We start from the raw sequence: 15,184 nt of genomic DNA on the forward strand, positions 1-15,184 counted from the left end.
AAGATCTGCTGTTAGATCTGTAAGCCTTCTTATAACTATAGTTCTGAACTGAGCCTCAGAAAGATTTCCTGTCTGCTGGTCCGATAGATCATATATTTGCTGTTTGGTCAGCTGCGTGATTGGGATCTCTATCATGACCCCTGCCATCCTGACAGTTTGTGTTTACCTTTGTTTCCTGGGTGTGGCTGTCATACCTCCTACTCTATAGGAGGCGGGGCTCCATACACGTCACTACCTGACGACCCTTCTCACCACACTGTGGCGCTTTGTGTTGGGGCGGGGTTCCAAGATGGATTCCTGCCATTCACTCTCCGATGAGAGACTGGGAGCCCCCTCCTTCGTCCCCACGCCCTCCAGCTCTCACAGTCCCTAGCATTGGAATTGCGAGCTGACGAGTTTGGTCTGCAGCCAGGGGTGCTCCCCAGGTGCTTCTCGCCTCCCCTTATATACGGGTGTCTGTGCTTACAGCTGTCCTGTTACCATTGCTGCTGCTGCTGCCGCCAGCACAGCTTGACCTCTCCGCCCTGACTTTGCCCCTCCTATCCGTTTGGATGAGCACCACTTGTTTATGACTTCATATGTTGGACTTCCATGTAGCTTTATTTTCTGGAACTTCTGGTTATTTCTGGTTTTGCAGTAGTTGTATTCCTTCTTAGTTGTGGAGGGAGATGGAGCGTGTCAGTCTAGGCCGCCATCTTGACTGAAAGTTCTGGACGTTGGCGCATTTAAAGTTGTCCTAGAGCTTCCTAAGCCTCTCATCATTTTTTTAAATTTTCAGTTCTTATTTCTTCATTTTGTACTGGTTGATTGTTTTATTTCTTTCTTATATTCCAAGTCATTGGTTCGAACCCTGGCTTCCTTCCCTTCACCATTGGTTTTGTGTGTATTTTTCTTTGTTTCACTTAGCATGGCCTTCACTTCTTCCTTTTTGCATTTGCTGTATTCAAGCATATCTGTCCAGTCTGTGAGCATCTTTTCTTTTTTTAAAATAATTTACTTATTTATTTATTTGTGTTGTTTTGTTTATTTTATTTATTTTAGAGAGAGGGGAAAGGAGAAAGGGAGAGAAACATTACTGTGTGGTTGCCTTTCACTTGCGCCCCCCAACTGGGGACATGACATGCAACCTAGTCATGTGCCCTGACTGGGAATCGAACCAGTGACACTTGGCTCACAGTCGACGCTCAATCCACTGAGCCACAGCAGCCAGGGCTGTGATCATCTTTATCACCAGTGTTTTGAACTCTGTGTCTGTTAGGTGGGTTTCGTTTTGTCTGTTAAGTTGACTATCTCCTCATTGCTTAGTTCTCCAACTGAACTTTGATCTACTCCTTCCTTTGGGCCATACTTCTCTGTCTCCTCATCTTGACAGGCTCCTGTTTCTGTTTGCCTCTGTGTCTTAGTAGAGCTGTCGCACCTGTTACATTGTCAGGTATGGGGTGATGCGTTTCACCACATTGTGGCGCTGTATGTGGGAGAGAGGTCTGAAAGGGAACAATGCCACTTGCTCTTCGCTGGACCCTTTTCCATGCACTTCTCCCGCTTCCTGTATGGGACTGGCACCACTCTAGCTGTTGCCTGGTGGTGGTTCCCAGAGTGGGTTGGCTTGCGGATGTTCTAAGACCATGGGGACCACTAAACAAATGGACTCTGCTTAGAAACCGGCAGTTTCTTCCTTCAACCCTACCCTGACTCTTGCCTTTTTTTTCTTATGCGTGAGATCACACATTCCTGTTTCTCTGTGTTTTGTAATTTTCTTTTTGTTGTTGAAAACTGGACATTTTAGATAATACAGGGTAGGACAGAAGTAGGTTTACATTTGTTCATATGGAGAATAATACAATTAATAAGTAATAATACAAGGAGAATAATACAATTAATGTAATAATACAAGAATAAACTCTGTGTTTCACATACTCAGAACTGTAAACCTACTTTTGTCCCGCTCTTGTAGTCTGGAGAATGAGTCTTCCTTCCCTTTGTGGGTTTTATTGTTGTTTGTTTGCTCAATTATTTATTTAACAACTTGGCTGTACTAATTACCTGATGTCTGTTTTCCCCAACAATGTATAATCTCAGATGGCCTTGCTCAGATGTCTTCCTTTTTTTTTTTTTTAAGCCTGACTTCTTATGTTGCCTTTGGGTCAACATAAACCACTTATTAATCAAAGATTGTGCTTAAGCCCCCTTAGCTAGTTAGATTTTAATCCTTTGCCATTTCATATTTGTGTGTGACTTAGATTTATTTTCCAAAGAGATCATCTGAGTCTTACTCTTCAGTCCTTTCGAGAGCATGCAGCCTTGAGCATGCATGCAGTCTTTAAGACCAATAGGTGTTAGTGTGATTTTATTTTCAAGTCTGGATTGTTATGAGTTGCCCTACGAGTTCCTTATTGTTCAACCAGTTTTTTGCTCATAGTTGTACTAAAGCCCCTTGAGCTTTATTGATTGATGGTTTTGTGTGTGGCTTTAGGGAATGCTTTCAAGTCTGCCCCGTATCCCACTTCTATTTCTCCTCCTTGGATGTAACCTAGTTCATGTCCATAGCCTTCTGGACCCACAGAGAGGAGTGTGATCCTAGGAGGGTCCTTATTTTCTGTCTTTCTCTTGCTGGCCTGATATTTTGCTTGTTTCTGCTAATATCTTATAGCAGCCAGTTCTTTCTTAATTGTTTACAACTGAAGTGTTTTTTAAAAAAATTATACTATTACAATTGTCACAGTTTTTCTTCCTTTGCCCCCCTCCACCCAGCACCCCGGGCGATCCCTCCTCCTTTGCTCACGTCCACAGGTCATGCATATAAGTTCTTTGGCAACTATATTTCCTATACTTGCTCTTAACATCCCCATGCCTATTCTGTAACTAACAATTTGTACTTAATCCCTTCAACCATTTCTCCAAGACTCCCCTCCCCCTGGCCACCATCCCAATGATCTTCATATCTATGATTCTGTTTTTGTTGTGCTTCTTTGCTTAGTTTGTTTTTTTAGATTCAGTTGTTAATAGTTACATATTTATTGCCATTTTAATGTTCATAGTTTTGATTTTATTTTTCTTAAGTCATTTTAATATTTCATATAATAATGGTTTGGTGGTGATGATCTCCTTTAATTTTACCTTGTCTGGGAAGCACTTTATTGCCCTTCCATTCTAAATGATAGCTTTGCTAGATAGAGTAATCCTAGCCTGTTTATTCCACTATCAAGCTGGGGAAGGGATGATAGGACCCCAGGATTCTTGGTTTATTGTTAGGTGGGAGTTTTATGAGTGGAAGGGATCAGGGATCAGTAGGATGAGAGTCAATGGAGATGTGGCCTTCTTAGGGTAAAATGATAGCCTTTGACAAGCAGGTGAGGTCAGAGGAAGCCCTCATCTTCTTTATCACACTCAACAGAAGGGAACTTCCATCACGGGGAGCTAGTTCTTTGTGTGGAGATGGGGTGGTGGTGATAGGAGCAGATCATGGCTCAAATGTCACAGACACTCTTCTTGAAATTTAGTAATTTTCTTAAATAAAATTTTCTCTTTGTTGCATGTCTTTAGGACAATTTTTAGAGACTTCAGATTGTTGTTTTTTACCTGTGAAATGGTTAATTTGTTAGGGAGATCTGTGGAGCTCTTCACTCTGCTATTCCAGTAGTCGATGTTCTAGTTCTACTTCCTCTTCATTGTAATTTTTAGTTTTATTGAATGGCCAAATGATGGTGTCTTTTCACTGTCAGCACTTTGGAAGTTACTGAGGTATTCTTTCAGACCTATTTACAGTATATTTTTCCAGAACTTCATTATATAAAATGTTACTATTAGTCAGCTTTCTCCTTTTTTAATCTTGATCAGTTGTAGGCTAAACAGGTATGTTAAATTCTTCTATTGTAATTGTTTCATATTTTCTTTTTGTAATTTGAACAGTTAGAGATGTTCTTTTTTTAAAGTATATTTTATTGATTATGCTATTACAGTTGTCCCAATTTCTTTTCCCTTTGCTTCCCTCTGCCCATTACCCGCCTTCCCTGCAGCAACCCCACCCCTTTAGTTCATGTCCGTGGGTCATGCATATAAGTTCTTTGTCTTCACCTTTTGCTATATTATTATTAACTTCTTCCTGTCTATTTTGTACCTACCAATTATGCTTCTCAATCCCTGCACCATTTCCTCATTTCTGCTCCTACCCCTTTTCCCTCTCAGCTGAAATCCCTCCAAATGATCCCCGTACCTATGATTCTGTTCCTATTCTGGTTGTTTGCATAGTTTTTATTTTATTTTTTTTAGGTTCTATTGTTGATAGTTGTGAGTTTGTTGTCATTTTAATGTTCATAGTTTTGATCCTCTCTTTCTTAAATAAGTCCCTTTAATGTTTCATATAATAATGGCTTGGTGATGATGAACTCCTTTAGCTTTACCTTGTCTGGGAAGAACTTTATGTGCCCTTCCATTTGAAATGATATCTTTGCTGGATAGAGTATTCTTGGTTGTAGGGTCCTTCCTTTTCATCACTCTGAATGTTTCTTGCCAGTCCCTTCTTGCCTGCCAAGTTTCTTTTGAGAAATCAGCTGATAGTCTTATAGGAACCCCTTTGTAGGTAACTCTCTGCTTTGCTTTTGCTGTTTTTAAGATTCTCTCTTTATCTTTAATCTTTGGCATTTTAATGATGATGTGTGTTGATGTGGTTCTCTTTGGGTCTAGCTTGTTTGGGACTCTGTCTTTCCTGCACGTGTATGTCTATTTCCTTCACCAGATTTGGGAAGTTTTCCTTCATTGTTTTTTCACATAAGCTTTCAGTTTCTTGCTCATCCTCTTCTCCTTCTGGCACCCTTATGATTTGGATGTTGGCACATTTAAAGTTATCCCAGAGGTTCCTAAGCTTCTGCTCCTTTTTTTCAGTTCTTGTTTCCTCATTCTGTACTGGCTGACTGTTTATTTGTTCCTTGTGTTCCAAATCATTGATTTGAGCCCCGTTTTCTTCCCTTTACCATTGGTTTTGTGTGGATTTTCCTTCGTTTTACTTAGCATAGCCTTCACTTCTTCCCTTATGCATTTACCATACTTAAGCATATTTGTCAAGTCTGTGAGCATCTTTATCACCAGTGTTTTGAACTCTACACCTATTAGGTTGGCTATCTCCTCATCGCTTAGTTCTCCCACTGGAACCTTGATGTGCCCCCTCTTTTGAGCCCTACTTCTTTGTCTCCTTATCCTAACAGCTCTCTGTGTTTGCCTTTCTGTCTTAGGTAGAGCTGTCGCACCTGTTACATTGTAAGGGGCGGAGCCATTGGTATTCCTCAGTATAGGATGTCCTGTTTAACCTTGTTGTGGCACTGGATGTTGGGGAGGGGTCTGAGAGGGAACCTTGCTCTGTCCCAATCCCCACTGTTTTTCACATTCAGAAGCACTGAGGCTTTATTTTCCATGGAGCTGAAACTGTGAACTGCATGGTCTGGTCTTGTACTGGGGGTGCTCCCCAGGTGTCCCTCCCTACTTTTTGTAGTGTGTGACTGTGCTTTCCGCTGGCTGGCCACAGCCTCTGTCGCTGCCGCCGCAGCCTCCATGCAGCATCATTTCTGTTCTGACTCTGCCCCCGCCACCTGTCATGGTATTTCTTTTTTTTTGCTTGTTGGACTTCCATGTAGCTTGATTTTCCAGAACTTCTGTTGTCTCCAGTTTTGAGGTAGTTGTATTTCTGCTTATTGTATCTACTTTTGCCTTTCTCTTGGTTGGTCAAGATGTTCTTAATCAGTATGTTTAAGTGGATAGTTCTGTTGTAATTTGATACTTTACTTTTTATAAGTATGAAATAATTTTTGTAATTCAGTCTGAATCCTTTTTTTCAACAGATGATTTGATATTCATTTAAATGACTAAATAGTGGGCTTTTTTGGTAAATTTTGGTCAATGATGTTATTTGGTTCCATATTGCATAGTGGTGGGAAATCTCTCTAGCTCTAAAACTTTATGTGATCCTATTGAAGTTGGCTAGGTTATACTTTATTACTGTTCAGAAATTGGTCTCGATTTAGAAGTATATCACCTGATTATTTGTAGTTAGACATTAATTTTTGTTTACTCAACTTCTAGTCAGCTAATAATTTTATTCATTATACAGATACTTATAGATTACCATTTATGTAATTCACGCTCTTATGAAATACAGCTTTTTGCATTTGGGAAAGGGAAACAGATGCCAGTCAAAGTTGCTGGGAGCGCTCATTGAGCACTTGGGGGAATTTCTGACCTTAGCCTAAAGTGTCTTTCTTTCAGTCGTAGTATGTCAGGTTGGCCAGGCTGAATGAGCCCATGTGAGATTCTTGTAGACAATTGGAATAGCCTAAACCTTGCTCACTCACATAGGACTGTCTTTCAACTCTTAGCTCCCAACTACCTGTATCAAACTCCCTTAGATATGCTTACTTCCAGAAAAGGAACAAAACTTCTTTTAACCTCTTTTTACAACCTTGTAACAGGAATCAGGTGAATACTTATGAGGAGGTTTTCAGACTAAGGTGTGGTAGACTATGTCCTGGTCTCTGGTCTCAGGTCTCAGTGCCTTTGAACATACTTACCTTTTTTTTTTCCTTTTCCAAATCCTCACCCAAGTATATGCTTATTGATTTTGTGGAGGGGGAAAGAGACAGACAGACTGTCAGACATTGAGAGAAACATTGTTTGGTTGACTTCTGTATGAATTCTGATCAAGCATCAAACCCACAATTTAGGTATGTACCCTAACCGGGAATCAAACCCGCAGCCTTTTGGTATATGGGACAATGCTCCAACCAACTGAGCCACCTGGCCAGGGCAAGATTCTTCTTATTTTGCAGGGATTTTGAGTTTAGGAAGACAGTGCCTTTGTGAAATCCTAGGTCTACTTATATGTCCTTGTTTATGTTTTCATGTTTGTAAAAGTTATAGTCAGAACTGGGAAGACAATCCAATTAAAAAATGGGTGAAGGACCTGAACAGATGCTTCTCCAAGGAGGATTTACAGAGGGCTCATGGACATATGAAAGGATGCTCAACATCACTAGCCATCAGAGAGATGCAAATTAAAACCGCAATGACATACCACTTTACACAGGTCAAATGGCCATCATTAACAAATTGACAAGCAACAAGTATGGGCGAGGATGTGGAGAAAAAGGAACTCTCCTGCACTGTTGGTGGGAATGCAGACTTATGCAGCCACTGTGGAAAACAGTATAGAATTTCCTCAAAAAACAATAGCCAAGTGCTGGAAACAGCCTAAGTGCCCATCAGTAGATGAGTAGGTAAAAAAACTGGCACATTTACACAGTGGAATACTACACAGCAGAAAGAAGGAAGGAATTCCTACCCCTCATGACAGCATGGATGGAACTGGGGAGTATTATACTAGGTGAAATAAGTCAGGAGGTGAAAGACAAATAACATGTGATCTCACCTATAAGTGGAACCTAATGAACAAAACAAACAAATGAGCAAAGTAGAACCAGTGACATGGAAATAAGGAACAAACTTGACAGCGACTAGAGGGGAGAGAGGGAGGTGGGTAACAGGGGAAAGAAGAGGAAGGGTCTAGTCAAGGAACAGGTATAAAGGACCCATGGACATGGACAACAGGGTGGGGAGTGGGGGTGGGCGGGGCAGGGAAGAGCAACGGGGGAAATATTGGGACAACTGTAATTGAACAACTGTAAAATAAAATGAATGAAAAATGTTACAGTCTGAAAAAATGAACTCATGTTTTGAAGTAAAGTAGGTTAGATAGTGAACCCTACCTTGACTTCTGAAGATAAGTGTAAAATTCAGACTCCTGTAAAGCATTTGTGAGGCTTTGTTTCATTTTTGTTTTCATTTTTCTATCCTAAGACTTGCTACATTTGTGATGAACAAGGAAGAGAAAGCAAAGCAGCCACTGGAGCTTGCATGACGTGTAATAAACATGGGTGTAGACAAGCTTTCCATGTGACATGGTAAGTATGTTTCCATCATTATACAGAACTGAAATTGGGATTACCTTGTAAATGAAAGACTTAGGTACCCACATATTATGTATAGTAAATTTAAATTGGGGTAGTTTCTATTTTTAGATTTACTTATTTGTGATAAAGATAATTCTAGCAATTGAATGTCTTTACCAGCATGAATTTTCAGTAGGTAGACCATAGTACTACTGTTCTTATTCAGTTTCATTTTGTTTAAAATATTAGTGTAGGTTACCCACCCTTTGATTTGTTATTATATAAACAGTGCAGTGCCTGAAATATTAATAAGAATTTAATGAATGATAGTAGCATTTCTCGCTGTCTCTATTTTAAGGAAGGAAAAGCAAGCACCATTATTCTTAGTATTATAGTGGCTACTTCTTACAAAGTTACTTAGATTTTTTTTTTTTTCAGCATAAAGTTTCAAGAGCAGAACTTATCCTCAGAAATTCAACATAATAGTGCAAAATAAAAGTCTCTAAAATCCATTTACTTACTAATTCTAAGAATCAGTCTATATTTAATAGTCAGTATAGGCATATACTTTATTTCCTGAACTCCTAGTGTGTGGATTTATGAAGTCTATTTTAGATTACTTTTGGAGAATGGAAAATATTTTTTGTTTTTATAAATTCTCTTAATGTACTTAATTTTCCCATGATGAAAGTTCATTTTTGGGGTATGAGATATGCACTAATAACTGTAATTTTGAAATGTTAAAAGGGGAAGATTAAATTGAGAAGATGATTATAAACTTTAGCACTTTGTACTTTTAAAATATATAAATATCATAACTTTAGGTTTCAATTCCATTTCTTCCATTGTTTTTGATTGAAAAACACAGTTTGTGTTTTTCTTGTTTATTGTGCTGTGCGTTTTCTTTCTAACAGTAGGTAATCTCCATCCATGGGCAAATATCATCACATGTCATTTTAGCCTTTCTGAGCCTGACCTTTCCATTTGTACCTCTGGTATAGATTGAAAAGTAAAATTAAATGTAAATTATTGGTGGGGGAGCGGAATTTCTTAAAGAAATTCCTTATATTTTTTGTAATGTAAAACAAAATGAAAAGTTAATATCAAACCATAAATGTAACTTTAAAAAATATCAACCACAAGTTGGGGTGAAGTGTACTTGGTCAGAGCCAGAATTAAACCTTTATATTCCCTTTTTCTCTTAGGAGATTAAGGTTTTTTTTGTTTTTGTTTTTGTGGTTTTGTTTTCATTTTTAAATCTTAGATGCTTGGAAGAGAATTTCTTTCTTTTTTTAATGATTATTTTTATTTCTCTTAAGTATGTTTTATTGATTGTGCTATTACAGTTGTCCCCAAATTTTTCCCCCTTTCCCCCACTATGCCTGGTGCCTCCCTTCCCTCCAGCAATTTCCTGTCCTCTTAGTTCATGTTCATGGATCATGCATGTAAGTTCTTTGGCTTCTCCATTTTCTGTGCTGTTCTTAATGCCCCCCTGTCTATTTTTTACCTAGCAGTTATGCTTATTGATCCCTGCACCATTTTCCCCATGCTCCCTCTTCCCCTTCCCCTCTGATAACCTTTCATATGATCCCCATATCTGTGGTTCTGTTCCTGTTCTAGCTGTTTGCTTAGTTTGTTTTTTAGATTCAGTTGTTGATAGTTGTGATTTTGATGTCATTTTAACATTCATAGTTTTGATCTTCTTTTTCTTAAATGTGTCCCTTAAACCTTTCATATAATAAGGTCTTGGTGATGATGAACTCCTTTAGCTTTACCTTGTCTGGGAAGCACTTTATCTGCCCTTCTGTTCTAAATGATAGCTTTGCTGGATAGAGTAATCTTGGTTGTAGGTCCTTGCTTTTCATCACTTTGAATACTTCTTGCCAGTTCCTTCTAGTCTGCAAACTTTCTTTTGAGAAATCAACTGATAGAATTATGAGAACCCCTCTCTGCTTTTCTCTTGCTGCTTTTAAGATTCTCTCTTTATATTTAACTCTTAGCATTTTAATTATAATGTGTCTTGATGTGGTCCTCTTTCTGTGCATCTTGTTTGGGACTCCCTGTGCTTTCTGCAGTTGCATGTCTATTTCCTCCTCACATTAGGGAAGTTTTCCTTCATTATTTTTTCACATAAGTTTTCAATTTCTTGCTCTTTCTCTTCTCCTTCTGGCACCCCTATGATTCAGACATTGGCATGTTTAAAGTTGTCCCAGAGGTTCCTGAGCCTCTCCTCATTGGTTGACTGTTTATTTCTTCTTTATGTTCCAAATTGTTTATTTGAACCCCAGCTTTCTTCTTTTCACTATTGGTTTCATGTGGATTTTTCTTTGTTTAACTTAGTATAGCCTTCACTTCTTCCCTTATGTGTTTGCCATACACATTCATGTCTGTAAGGTTCGTTATCAGTTGTGTTTTGAATTCTATGTCTGTTAGATTGACTGTCTTCTCATTGCTTAATTCTCCCTCTGGAGCCTTGATGTACTCCCTCTTTTGAATCATACATCTTTGTCTCCTCAACTTGACAGCCTTCTGTGTATTAGGTTGAGCTGTCACACCTGTTATGTTGTAAGGGTTGGAGCCTTAGGTATTTGTCAGTGCTGGGTGACCCGTTTCACAGCCATGTGGCAGTATATTTGAGGGAGGGGTTAGCAAGGGAGCAATGCCACCTGCTTGTCACTCGCCCCTTTTCTAGTCACTTCACCTGTTTCTCCTATGCGACTGGCGCCCCTCTAACTATTGTCCTGGTGATGGTTTGCAGAGTGGGTGGGTTTGCATATGTTTTAGGACTCTGTGGGCCTGTAAATGGACTTTCTTGAGAGATCAGCAGTTTTTTCCACTGCCCCAAACCCCAGTGGTTTTCACAGCCAGAAGCAATGAGGTTTTATTTTCCTGGTGCTGGAATGGTAAGCTGCACGCCTGGGACTGGGATTGCTCCCCAGGTGTCCTTCCTGGCTTTTATAACGTGTGACTGCTCATTCCACTGGTGGTCTACAGCCATACCTCATCCTCTCCGCCCCTCCTCCTTGTCTGGATTAGTATTCTTCATATCTTTGTTTGTTGGACTTCCATGCAGTTTAATTTTCTGGTAGTTCTGATTATTTTTTGTTTTGAGGTACATGTAATCCTTCTTATTTATATATATACACTGTGGTTTGAAATCTTATTGATATAATTGGTTTTTATTTTCAGTGCTCAGTTTGCTGGCCTACTTTGTGAAGAAGAAGGGAATGGTGCAGATAATGTCCAGTACTGTGGCTACTGTAAATACCATTTTAGTAAGCTGGTAAGAATTTAATATTAAAATGCTAAGTGATTAGTTTTGACAATAGAGTCGACTTAAAAAGGGCATAAAGCTATTCCTTTTCTTTGAGTTCAGGTTTGCTTTGCATGATCTTTACTGAGGATGAAAAGATCTAGTAATCTTTAAAGATTTTGCTTTGCTTCAGTTCATTTATAAAGGTGAATATTCTAAAATTCTAATTTAGACTATGTATTACTAGTTAACAGTAAATCTTGGTATACATTTAGTAGAAAAAAATGGTTTAAAGAACTGTATAATTCAATCCTATTTTTAGTTAATTTGATTTTTGACATTTGACAGCAAGCACTTTGTGATTCTCTGTTTCTTGTTTCTCACCTTCCTGCTTTATTACTATTGCCACTTATTTTTATATATATATACATTTATTTACTAGGAGAAGTAAAACTGAAACACTAGGCTGTTTTATAACTTCTTAATTAAAAATCTTAAGAAAATGTGTTTAAATACAAGCTTGGGGACTACTTTAGATTTGGTTAGTCTTTTTACATAGTAGCAAGGATAATTGAGGTAGTGATATTTGATTAACTTAAATATTTTGTGTTCATGTTCCCTTGAAGGATCAATATTTATTTAATGTCCCAAGTGTCTATTTTTTAGTTGTTGTTGATAATAATCAGATATGTATACTGAAGTTTAAGGTTTCTTTGTTTTCCTTTAGGTTCTTTTTAAAAAGTATTTTATTGTTACCTTTTCTTGTGGCTGGGGCTTGCCCTCCCCTCCTTTCCTCCCTCCCTTCCTTCTTTCCTTTGTTCCTTTCTTCCTTCCTTCCTGGTAAATAATTTCATTCGGGACCCCTTTTTCTTGAAGTGATAATTATAAGATACATAAAAGTATGTGTATATATTGTTTGATATTAAAGACTGATGTAAAAGTATGTGTATATATTGTTTGATATTAAAGACTGATGTATTTTAATGACTGACAAGGAAGACTTAAGTGTGTTAAGAGAAATTTTGAGATAGTAGAATGGAAAATTTTGCTTCCTGGATGTTTAAAAGCGTGTTGAAATTTTTATTTTTTAAATGAGAGATGATACAGATAAAATATGGAAATAATGAAAATGGATTTTGAAGTTTGTGTAAATAGAATTTTCTCAATGGTAGTTTATTGACATGCTGTTCTTGTATAAGTTGTATATTTCCATGGAATTTGAGCAGGTTTTATAGTCATTTTTATCTAGTTTAAACTAATTATTTATGGTACCACCAAGTTTTAAACCCTCAAATAACTCCTACAATACTTTTTTATGAAATTGTGTAAATACTTTAAACAGAAATGTGTGATACTTTTAGTAGTGCTTTGAAAACTGCTTGAATCTAATACTGACATTTTCTTTAATTTTTCTTCCTAACTGCATAAGCAAGGTTTTAGAAAAATACTGTTTGAGATTAAAATGTTTCTTGCTTTTCCTAGTGACATAAGTAACTCTTCAGATATTTTCTTTTCTTCTAGTCTTAACATTCTTCTTCAATATGACATTCTCTATTTTGGTTGAAACTTCTTTTTTAAAGCAAAAATTGAAAATGATAGTTGAGTTTTTAAATGAGGTGGTTTTGTGATGAAGTGACAAAGAAGCTACTGCTTGTTTGAAGATATAGTCTCTCTTCACACTTTTTAATGTATAAAAATATGGCATTAATGTTAAATTTAGGCTTAGATTTTTCTTTATAATACAATGGTAATACATGGATGGTGTCTAAATAGGGTTATATAGTTTAAAATAGTGAGACCTTTTTTACTTCAGGAGACATTTTGAAGTACTTCACACTTGAATTGGTTTAAGCCTAACAAAACGATTATTTAAAAAATTTTATATACATATACATATATGTATATATATTTTCTTTTTTAGAAAAAGAGCAAACGGGGAACTAATAGGTCATATGATCAAAGTTTAAGTGATTCTTCCTCTCACTCTCAGGATAAACATCATGAGAAAGAAAAAAAAGTAAGTGACTTTGTTGTTGCTAAATATGTAGCACATTGACTTAATAGATTTTTTCTTTTTTAGATAAAATTAACTTCTTGATAGCTGAATGTAGACATTGAAATACTGAAAATTTTTGATTAATAAAGAGTATTAAGTCAAACAGTAGGTCTAAAATAATGCCATATTTGTGAATATGATTGTATCCATTTGAACAGAAATTTGGAAGTATAACAATTGAAAACACGAGAGGGATTTCTTGCATGTGTTACTGTGGTCATCTTATGAACTCTTTAGGTGATTTCAGCAGTACTAGTTTGTTGTGACAATATTATCTGGTTATTTCACATGTAAGTAAAATCTAATCAGCTTTTTTCTTTATAATAGAACAGTTTGGAAGTTCTATATATTTTTGACTGTTATTTTTTCCTCCCAGTTGTACTAACGGTTTATAATTTTTTTTAATGGCCAAATGTCATACCATTTGTTTGAGAATATTTTGTCTTTTAATTAAAACATGAAAAGCTTGCCTAATACTAATCTGTCTTTTTCTGACTTGGCTATTTTCTGCTTACATTTCTGCTTATATTAAAGGCTATGAATAATTTTTAGTAAATTAATAAATACTGTAGAATGATTCATGGGACATATTGCCAGTATAGGAAAACGATTACATACTTTCAATTTGTTTTTTAGCAAAATGTGAGAATAAGACGACACCTTCAATTAGAAAAGAATATTATTCTGAAATGATATAAACCAGTTTGGAACATATTTCTACAAATTGTATTAAAAGCTAAATCACCTAACATTTTAATGTTTGTAAATACTTGGAATTGGGAAGGTGATTGGAAAGCTAATGTTATTTAAAAACAAATTTGGTTTGAATTTATGTTTGTGCCTTTTTTCAAGGTAAATATTTTTAAAGCTTTTTAATCTTAAAGCTTTTTAATCTTGAGGTTAATTTTCCAATTAGGAGTTAATAGTTATAACTTTATAGTCACCTTTAGAGCACTGGTTAGGTTTATAAAATTCTTTGTAAGTCTTAGGCAGCAAATAATACATGGTCACTTTCATTTCTTTAATGAGGTGGTTTTGTGATGGTGACACTAGTAGAGTTCTGCTTTACTGTCTCTTGTTTGTATTGCTGATGGAAAAATGGAAGATTTGGTTTAATTAGCAGTTTTAGTAAGAAGCACCATCAGATTTTGTTTAAGCTTTTAAATCCATGAACAAGGGATTCTTAGTTAGGGATCATTATAAATTGTGAAGAGGAAGTCTTACCAGTGATTTTTTTTCTGTTCTGCCATTTCATGAGCATTATCTTGTTTAAAGAAGTATTCATTGTATGTTCATATTTATCTTAACATATACCCTGCCATGTTCTTTTTAAAGGACAATTATTAAACGTAGTTCAGTGTTTAATAAATACCAGTGCTGATGAGTTTATTTATTAATCATTTTTCTTGTCTAAGAAGGAATTAGATTTTTTTATTTTATGAGTATTTTTGCAGTTGTTGAATACTAGAGTAAAAAAACATTGTATTTAGTTAGTCAAATTTGCTTAGCTTTAAATTTTAGTTGGCATTTTCATCAGTGTGCAAATACTATTTGAGTTTTACTATTAGCATATGTAAGTTTAGTACAACTTGATTTTATTGTCAGACTTAAAATCCATTTGTGCCTTTTATTTTGTAATAACTAAGATGTTCTGATAATCTATAAAGTTTATGAGGCAAACATAAAGTTTATGTTAGACTCATTTGCTTGCCTTGGTAATATTTGGGAAGGGATATTAAGTGATAATATATTTGAAAAGATTTGAAGTTATAGACTGTTTTTCTGTTCATCCTTTCCTTACTTCTTAATGTTTAAAATGTTGCATTGAAAGTTAGCACTCACAGTCTATTGAGATTTTAGTTTTTAAAAATACTAGATGGATTATGAACTAAATTTTTATGATAATGTTTATAAGATATGTTAGAAAGACTCCTGAATTCT

At 36.3% G+C, this 15,184-nt stretch overlaps 1 protein-coding gene across 9 annotated transcripts in view; it reads left to right on the top strand.

The window, feature by feature from the left end:
• Nucleotides 1-15,184, top strand: part of MLLT10 (MLLT10 histone lysine methyltransferase DOT1L cofactor) — a 215,856-nt gene that overhangs the window by 76,832 nt on the left and 123,840 nt on the right. For 8 of the 9 annotated variants that reach the window (XM_090266584.1, XM_090266583.1, XM_090266582.1 and 5 more), the window contains exons 6-8: nucleotides 7,843-7,946; nucleotides 11,124-11,217; nucleotides 13,109-13,204. In XM_090266584.1, coding sequence (XP_090122710.1) covers nucleotides 7,843-7,946; nucleotides 11,124-11,217; nucleotides 13,109-13,204 — 294 coding nt within the window. The remainder of the gene's footprint in view (nucleotides 1-7,842; nucleotides 7,947-11,123; nucleotides 11,218-13,108; nucleotides 13,205-15,184) is intronic. The other variant, XM_090266587.1, reaches the window with a different exon arrangement.

This window comes from Furipterus horrens, unplaced genomic scaffold (assembly GCF_987537825.1).
Source record: "Furipterus horrens unplaced genomic scaffold, mFurHor1.1.pri manual_scaffold_2, whole genome shotgun sequence".
Taxonomy (NCBI): Eukaryota; Metazoa; Chordata; class Mammalia; order Chiroptera; family Furipteridae; genus Furipterus; species Furipterus horrens.